Below are 9,471 nucleotides of genomic sequence, written 5' to 3' on the forward strand. Positions count from 1 at the left end.
ATGCTCGTCGCCTGGAAGAGGTGGTAGCCATGAAAGACAAGAAAATCGAGTCTTTGTTGCATGCCAAGGCTGTTGGTGCAGATAGGTCCCTCCGCACAAATAGAAGTGTGAGTCAAAGGGAATTGGCGGATCGTGATCGTCAGGTCCATGCCATAACGCAGAGGCTGAAGCAGAAGCTTGTCCAACAGTCTCAATTGCTGACTTCTTACGAGGAAGCGATGCAGTCCCTTCGTAGTGGTGTAAAGAGCACAAACCTCATGGAATTGGAGGAGGAGCGAGTTCAATTGTATCAGGAATTGCGTCACCACCAAATACTTTTGGATCAACAGCGTTTTGAAAGGGAAGCTCACGAACAAAAGTTGGCTGCCTTTGCAGACGTGGAGGCAAGAAATAATCTACAAATGGCCAAGCTTCAGCAAGAGAATAGAATGATTACCTATGAAAAGCGCAAACTAGAACAAGAGATTGGATTCTTAAAGTCTCATGTGGAGCAGATTCAGAGTAACCTTACTCTTGAGCAGCGCAAGCGGACATACGATCGAGAATTCAGTGAGAGTGTTGGAAAGCATACAATGTCACCTCCAACACAAAAGGTGATACTGGCTCAAGCACTCGACGAGATGAAAAAGTTCGTGCGGAGAGAGACACTAGCTTCCATCAAGCGTGAGAAACTAAAGTCATCACGGCCAGCCACTTCCAAGTCGATTGCAGATGCACAATCAACACTGCCAACTGCATTTTCTGCTCCGAAATCCCGAAGTTTTTCAACGGTAACTCCTCGAGATTTGCGACGACCGATAGCATTAACAGCTCCAAACACGGAGTCGGAGCCAAGCAATGGATCTTACAACTCTGAGGGTGCTTTAATCCCTTCGGAAGATCCTACTACAACAACTTTATCAGGGGCTATTGTCACTTCAACCTCAAAAGAAGAAGGTAACCTGGAAGCGCAGCAGCAAACGCATCATAACGGCTTCATCGCTGATGAAACCACGGGAGGATTGGTCGTAGAAGGGTGTCACGAGAGCCACGCCGCTGCAACTTCGAGTGTTGATTTCGCCAACATTAACTCATTTCAGTCGCACTATGCTGGAAAGCATGAATTAAGTTCGGTTGAAGCTGATCCTGAAAAGGACCAACCGTCTGGCGGTGTTCGGTGCGTCGCCGTGGAACGGGTGTATAATAACACAACAGATGAAGAATTGGACGAGATACAGCAGCAAAAGCTAGCTGCCATTGAGAGTGTTTTAAGGCTGGATACGGACGATGGCTCTGATAGCGAGTTGTTGTCAATTGATATGCTGGACGATGCAAAACACCTCACGAGCGATTGGAAAAAGACTTCTATTGATGAAGCTGCTGATGCAGCACTGATCAATGTTGAGGTGTCAAAAGAAGTTGGGGGTGTGGAGAAAGAACCGTCGCACAAGAAGAATTGCAAGACGATAGGGGTCAATCTATGGATGATCTATACACAGAAGACTTTCTTGACACCGACGTTGACGCCTAGGTCAGCGGCGAAGACGGCGAGGAATTAATTACTGAAGTGTGATGTTCATCTACTTACCTGTTACTGTTACTCGAAAAACTAAAACTATGAAAAACTTCGTTATTCGCATCTCGCTACCTTTCTTCAACCAAAGCAGGGCCTCATGTATCATGGAGCTTGCAGGCTAGATTTCCGATGCGTAGATTTACGGCCCCTCGATTTTCCTCTTGCGCGCACGTACACAGGCTCGAAAAATTCGACATGCTTCTTGCTTTTAGCATCTTCAGTCTTTGGATGACGACCCAGTAGCTTGAGAAAACCACCACTGCTGTGAGGCTCAGCACCATCCTCCGACTGATTTTCCACGAGTTCATTCTTGTTCTTGTCTGCTCGCTCTTTCGCTCGCTGGTGAACCAGTTCCAGGAACATTTCACCGTCGTCTGAATTGAACAATTGTGAGTAGTATTCAAACAAAGCAGCGTTGCGAGCTTCGATCTTGTCATCGTCCTTGGCTTCACCGGTTTCTAGATGAACCAGCATCTTATTCTGAGCAGGGAATGGCACGATCCCGATAGGTGGTTCCTGTGTAGTCGGGTACTGATGGTGGTGGTGGCGGTGGTGGTGGATATAGCGCGTATGCTGGTTGTTTGCAGATCCCTCACCGTTAATATTTGCGTCCCCTGTGCTTTTTGACTTCTTTTTAAGGCCAAATGTGTGCCGCACGAGACTCGAGAGTGAGGTGGGTGAGCTCTTCGACGTAGAGGACACCGACGAGCGCGACGTGGATGATGAATTTGATAGGAAACTTTCGCGCCCAGTAAGTAATCCGCTGTGGGGATCCCCGTGTTTCTCCACGTATAATCGCACGAAGTCGCGATGCAGCCGCAGGAGCGCCTGGAACGAGCCCGAGAAGCCCAAACGCGTGTGGCTCTCCCGCGGCAAGCCCACCACGAGTTCCACGTAGTAGCGCACTCGTAGCTTCGTTTTCTTCTTGGCGTCGGTCACATTATGTTCCTCCTTATGCGCGGTAACATCTACGCCAACTTTCGGTGCTTTCATGTTGTACGCTTACACTGTGTACTCACTCGCAAGCTTCCACGTTTGAAAATGGAGGCCGCCAGAGTTTTAATCAAATTTTTGACCAGTAGGAATCAGGTGGGATAAAAAATGGCATCTGCGACGTGTGAGTTCTGTAGCCATCTTTAATACAGCAAAAAGACTTGGCGGATGCTACAGACCAAAGGGTTTGATAAAAAAGCATGGGTATTTCTAAGTTTTTTTCCCATGATTTCGTAAAATAAAATACGACAGCTTGGTATAATATGTTCACCAACAGACATGGTCAATCATATTGACAGGAGATCAAGAAAATTAAAGAATGGGAGAGATGATGCTGCGCCGGCTCACTGGTAAATTGCATGAGTGACCTCCCTAATGTCATATAACTAATACCAGGATTCTAATGCAAACATGGTAAAATCATGGTTAACATGAAAACATGGCTAAGTAAAACATGCACTATCATGTTTGGCCTTAGAGTCTGTGTCGAGCCAGATGCTGTTTTTCTTGCGAGTTCATCACTCTGCTACTGTATCGTTTCCTTTGCTTGCGTCGCTGAATTTTACAATGGTACGCACCAACCCACTCTTCGTATAATCGCTGCCTGGTTCCTTCCAAAGCTGTCGCCAGAAGTATTGCGTATTGGCTGGATTGGTATGAATGAAAGATGGAGGCTTCTACGGGTGCAAAGCGAGCAATTCGAGACTCCAAGGAGGCTAGTGAGGAAACGGAACGGCTGCCGCCTGTGGTTAGCGCGGTCAAAGGGAAGGTGGACGAGCCCGCAAGCTCGGAAGAGACGGCTGAAGAAGCAAAAGAACGTGAGTTCGAGCAGAACGTGTGTATGTTGGACTCGACGATTCTGCCGCTCCGACCGCTAGGGCTCCTGAGAAGAAAGTTGGAGCGCTTTTCGTTCAGATGGCGCTCTAAACTTCGAAGTCGAGTGTACGAGCTCCTAAAACAGGAGTGGAGCGCCAAGAAGTGGTGCGGACTAGAACGTCTAGAGGGCGTAGAGCGAGCCGATATGGCGGGAGAGATTCCCCCATTACGTGACAATAAGGGCGAATACTTTCTAGATGAGGTGGCTCTGCTTGTGTACCTCCTCAAAGTGGGTGGAGTACCTACGGAGGCGTTCCTAAATCGGGCGATGACTTGGGCCCGGAACTATTTTAAGACGGATGTCCCGACCAATCGCCAGAAGCTGTGGGACAGGGGAAGGAGGAATTCCGGAATAGTGGGACTAACTACTGCGACGGTAGATGAAATCTACGGAAAAGGGTGAAGTCCACTTTGCCAATCAGCGACGAGGAGCTCAAATAGAGGAAGAGGCCCCAAAAGTGCATCTCGCGAACGCAAGGAGGACGCCGAAGAAGCGAAGGAAGCCGGGGCTGCGCGAAGTGGACGGCGGTAAAGCTGTGGGCAGCAATGAAAGTGTCGTCCCGACGGGCAAGCGCGTCATCTGCAGTGTCGGCGGGATGCAGGCCCTATCAGACGACTTCATCGACTGCTGTCTGTCGGAGATGCTGGCCGACACGGGTCCGGTCGCCAGCCTTGTGGACAAGCGAGGGCTGAAACGATTCGGACGAGCTTCCGAGTCTCTGAGACCTTATTCGGGAAGTTTGGACATCGTTTCAGGGCATGCAATTCGACTGCGCGGAGTCATTGACCTGCTAGACACTTGGAACGCTTCCATTCGTGGTTTGGTTGATGGTCTGTTCGAGGACGCGATGCTAAGAACGGACTCGTTGGGGGCGTTTCGCGCGGTGATCGACCTGGAGGAGCAGACAATGGCGCTAAAGAGAACTGGGGATGTGATCTCTTTGGGCGAAACGAGAATGAAAGAGACGTATGCGGCCTTAGTATCGTCGACGGTGCGTCTAGAACCTGGCCGTCAAGCGCTAGTGAGATCAAGTGTCGCGGAACAGTGAAGGGCAACTCTGTGGTGCTGGTGGAAGGCGTTCCAGGGGCGGACGAATCTCTGAGATTCGCTAGGACGCTCTGCACAGTGACGGAAGGAACAGTGTTCATGGAGGTGTATAACGCCTATACTGAAAGCAGTTGAGATTTCGTCCGGAACCTATGTTTCTCTGCCGGGACACATCTTTTCCAAAAACGGGGTTTCGTGGCAACACTTTTCCCATCCTTCTCCGAAAGTTCCCGCCTGTAATGTAATAATGAAAAAAAAAGCCCTTTGCCCCCCCAGATTGGGAAAGCTCGAAGAAAAAATGGCCACCCCCTGAAAGACCACAGGAAGACAGCTCGAGGTGGACTTTGAAGACTCGTCGATGGGTGCTGCACAGAGAGGACGTTTTGCAGAAATGCTAAGAGACCTGCGGGATTTGTTTGTCGAAACCTCGAAGAAACCAGGAAGAACAAAATTTCTCAAGCTAGGCATCGACACTGGAGCGCATGCGTCGATCAAACAGCTGCCATACCGCGTGTCGAAGGTTGAAGGAGACTTGACATTGGTCTCGTCAGGCCGTCGACAAGCTCGTGGGCAAGTACGGTCTTGATGATCATGAAACTGACGGATGTATTCGCTTTTGCATTGATTATCGAAAGCTGAATGCTGTCACCGTGAAGGATAGCTACCGGATGCAGTTCATTGGTGACATTGGGGACGTCCTCGGTAACGCCTCTCTATTCTCTACCATGGTTTTTGCCTCTGGGTATTTGAACGTTCCAATGGACCCAGACAGCGTGGAGAGAACGGCTTTCACGAGCAAATTTGAGCTCTATGCGTAACTAGACATGCCGTTCGGCTTGTGTAACGCCGTTCCGGGTTTTGAACGCCTGATGGAGAGCGTTCTCGTCAACCTTAAGTGGAGGACTTTCCACGTGTACCTCGATGACTGCGTAGTGTTTAGTGACGACTTCCCGACGCACCTGATTCGCGTGCGTCAAGTTCTGAAACGCTTTAGAGCCGTTGGGTTCAAATTAAAGATGAAGAAGTGCCATAGGGGGCGCGACCAAGTGGCGTTTCTAGTCCATATTGTCACGCTTACGGCATCATGTCGAACCCCGAAAAGGCGAAGGCTGTGATGAACATCGAGAGGCCTCATGACCTGCATACTGTGAGGGCGTTCCTGGAGCTAACCAGCTATTATAGACGTTACATACCGGGCATGGCGGTCATTGCAGCACCTCCGGAACGCCTGAACTAGAAGGACGTGTTGTTCCAATGAAATGATGATTGTGAGGTGGTGTTTCGTCAATTTCAACGAGCTCCAGTGGAACCTCCCACATTGGTGTACCCCGATTTCAAGGCGCGCTATAGGCTGTATGTGGACTCGTCACTCCTGGTGGTAGGAGCGTGTCTCACGCAAGAGGTTGACAAGCGTGACACATATGCGAGTAAGATGTTGGTGTGGTCCCAACGGAACTGGATCTATAAGACGAGCGGGACGACCGATCTCGAGTGCTGCGGAACTCTCTGGGCGACGCGCCAGTTCCGGGGTTACCTCAGTCACGCTAAATTCGACCTGTACATCTACCACCAGGCACTGACGTGGGTTTTGGAGAAACTACTGGGACTACAAATGCCGAGTTGGTTCGTTGGGCGATGGAGTTATCACAACTGCGGTTCAAGATATACCACAAACCGGGGACATCGATGGGACAAATGGATGATTTGTCGCGGCTGTACTATCGGCCGAACACGCACGTTGTAGACGCTACTTGAATAACAGATCTTTTCAATGAGGATGCCGGTGACCCTGCTGCTCTAGAAAACGCGGAGGCTCAAGCCATAACGCCCCGGTCAGCTGGAACGGTTACCCAGGATGACGGAGCACTGAGTTGGAACGCCCCCCCGTGTTCCAATCTCAGTCGTAGAGAGCCCTGACATAGGCGTTCCTGGCGAGATCTCCAAAAACGTCCAACCAACACTGGCGACAGTTTTGGAAGGAGCCAGGCACGGATTACACAAAGAGTGGGATGGTGCGCCGCCGATGGGATGTCCTGCGTACCATTGTAAAATTCAGCGACGCAAGCAAAGGAAACGATACAGTAGCAGAGTGATGCACTCGCAAGAAAAACAGTATCTGGCTAGACACAGACTCTAAGGCCAAACATGATATTGCATGTTTTACTTAGCCATGTTTTCATGTTAACCATGATTTTACCATGTTTGCATTAGAATCCTGGTATTACAGTCGTGCATCTCCAATTCGACAGGGCGGACCATATCAACAGTGCCAGGGCAACGTAAAGCAAAAAACAAACGCAAATCCAGTGCACTGATATTTTATTTGTTAATTAAGTACAAAATTTACGCCAATCTTCTGCATAATCTTGGCGTCAGACGCGCGTATCGCGGGCGCGCAACAGTGCTTCCGGTCGCGATAGGCGTCCGGCAAGGCGGCAACCTCCGCGGACCGCTTAAGAATACTCCGGACGGTAGTGCGCTTTACTGCCTGGGGGTCTTAAAGCGCTCCGTTGCCCAACGAGCAAGTTCGGAGTGAGAGCATGCAGGATCTGACTTGTGCTTCTCGCACAAAGACTGATTTTGTGGGACATGTAGGAGGAAGGGAGATGTTTCATTGTCTTTGGCGGTAAAAATCAAAGTGTGTGTTTGTATGAAGACGTCCGATCCAAAATTTAAAATCAAATCGATGCGGCATGTCATCCCTCGGCGAGGAGGGGAAACCGTTGAGGTTAATTGCTAGGGTGGTGATGGGCAAAGGTAATTGCGCATCCGATTCGCGTAATCATAAACTCTGGAAGGGTATCGACTGATACCGGTGTCGAATTGGAGGTGCAGGACTGTAGTTATATGACATAAGGTAGGTCATTTATGCAATTTATCAGTGAGCCGGCGCAGCATCATCTCTCCCATTCTTTAATTTTCTTGATCTCCTGTCAATATGATTGACCACGTCTGTTGGTGAACATATTTTACCAAGCTGTCGTATTTTATTTTACGAAATCATGGAAAAAAACTTAGAAATACCCATGCTATTTTATCAAACCCTTTTTGAAATCATGGTCTGTAGCATCCGCCAAGTCTTTTTGCTGTATTAAAGATGGCTACAGTATTCACACGTCGCAGATGCCATTTTTTTATTCCGCCTGATTCCTACTGGTCAAAAGTTTGATTAAAACCCGGCTTTTCTCAGCGGTACTCTAAGCGTGGAAGCTTGCGAGCACATAATATGTATTATATCTACTATATACATGTAGTACATCATCGCTGTCTCTGAGGGTGTCTAGGGGTACTCTAGATGCCTTATTATGCATTGCTTGAGCGGACAGTGAGCGGACAGTGAGCGGACGAGCAGACGATGAAAACCGGTTTTTCCCTCCCACTTTCCTTTCCCATTAAATGGGAAAGGACATTTTCGAGAAAGAGAAAATGAGCACATGCTGCGACGGGGATTCGTATTGTTCTTCCAGTGCAATATACGACGTGGTACGGCCAACATCAGCTGCAACAAGCATGACGACTTTGAAGACCGCTGATGATATTCGCGTCGCCATCGATGCGCTGGAGCTTGATGCGGTTGCGAGTTATTTCGACAACGATCACGACGAAATTGATCCGTACGTCGTTTGTGAGGGAGTCTCCGTTACTGCGTTCAATACGTATGTTGGAGACGGTGAAGGACTGCGGATTCCACTTCGATTTCTCGCCCTCAACGATGGGCGTATCGTGATAGTCGAACTTGTAACGGTAGTGCATGAGAGTACGGCGGCAGAATTCACGAGCAAATTCTTACGTGCGGCAGGAAATGAAGACGAGGTCGGAAAATGCGGCTCGATGACAGCGAGAAGAGCTGCCAACCCGAACAAGGAGTCTGATGCGACTTTTGGCCCAAAGAGAACTACGCTCAACCGAACACCGGCACCGGCACCTCGCACCGTTACCGATTGGGTGACACTGGCAGTGGAGGTTGGACGATCTCAATCTTGGGCAAGTCTGAAAGGTGCTGCCAGATGGTGGTGCGGTTATACTGGGATCCAGTATGTGCTGCTATTGAAAATCAGTGCCCCTGGTACTCAGATTCGATATGCGCTCTATGACAGTACGACCCGACCACACCCAACCATCAGACCAACAGCGAGCGGAACATTTCGACATGCAGCTGCTGGAGCTGCTGTCAATGTCACCTTCGACATGCGCAGAATATTATCGATCCCCCAGAATGCAGCTCTTCCACCTGGCGTGAACCCAACAGCTCGTGTCGATCTGCGCATCGTCATGGATCTTGTCATCGATAGTCTTTAACAGAAAAAAGCACTGTCATGGATTCATGCGGTTCTGCTGAGTCTGAAACTCTGCTTTGTTAAACTACCATGAATTCATGATTTGATTAAACAAAAAATCATGAATTCTTTAGTTGCTGCCATGATTCATCAGTGAAACTACGCTGTGGAAAGCCGTTTTTTCTACCGGTATGGACCAAATTCTATTGTGACATTGCACAGTGACTCTAGATGCGAAAACTGCGTGAGTATTTTGTTTTAATACTCACAGATTTTTATCAAAAAAATCATACCATGAGAAGCTCTTGAATTTGTGGGTATGTGAGTAATAAAAAATGGCCTTTTTTAGCCACTCCAAATATTTACATTATTTCATTAGACCCCTACATGTATTTATGGTTTATCTATCCCAATACTCACATACTCACATGCTCACAAATATTTATTAATGATATAAAGTTACTATAGGAACTATCGACATGTTCTAATTAAAAACTTTGTGAGTATTTTGCTATGACTCACATTTTCATCTAAAACCTATCTCCTATTGATATTAGATGAACCAAACCTTGTCTCGGTCATTGTTTCGTGCGAGGCAAGATTTTTACGGACATACTCGACACATTTAACATGAATACAAGTCATATGATCCACTCGCTAATGTGACTTCATGGCGGGATCCCCGCACGAAGACATCATAAAAATATGATCCTTTATTGATA

General features: G+C 48.3%; 3 protein-coding genes across 3 annotated transcripts; 2 read left to right on the forward strand and 1 right to left on the reverse strand.

The window, feature by feature from the left end:
• Positions 1 to 401: 401 nt before the first annotated feature.
• On the forward strand, positions 402 to 856 carry PITG_18319 (uncharacterized protein; the record flags this gene model as incomplete). Its single annotated transcript, XM_002997725.1, has 2 exons — positions 402 to 663; positions 702 to 856. 2 exons carry the CDS (start codon positions 402 to 404, stop codon positions 854 to 856), a joined length of 417 nt encoding a protein of 138 aa, XP_002997771.1.
• Positions 857 to 1,657: 801 nt separating this feature from the next.
• Positions 1,658 to 2,582, reverse strand: PITG_18320 (uncharacterized protein; the record flags this gene model as incomplete). Its single annotated transcript, XM_002997726.1, has 1 exon — positions 1,658 to 2,582. One exon carries the CDS (start codon positions 2,546 to 2,548, stop codon positions 1,658 to 1,660), a length of 891 nt encoding a protein of 296 aa, XP_002997772.1.
• A 5,316-nt stretch (positions 2,583 to 7,898) lies between these two features.
• Positions 7,899 to 8,771, forward strand: PITG_18321 (uncharacterized protein; the record flags this gene model as incomplete). Its single annotated transcript, XM_002997727.1, has 1 exon — positions 7,899 to 8,771. One exon carries the CDS (start codon positions 7,899 to 7,901, stop codon positions 8,769 to 8,771), a length of 873 nt encoding a protein of 290 aa, XP_002997773.1.
• Positions 8,772 to 9,471: the final 700 nt, after the last annotated feature.

This window comes from Phytophthora infestans, genomic scaffold (assembly GCF_000142945.1).
Source record: "Phytophthora infestans T30-4 supercont1.67 genomic scaffold, whole genome shotgun sequence".
Taxonomy (NCBI): domain Eukaryota; phylum Oomycota; class Peronosporomycetes; order Peronosporales; family Peronosporaceae; genus Phytophthora; species Phytophthora infestans.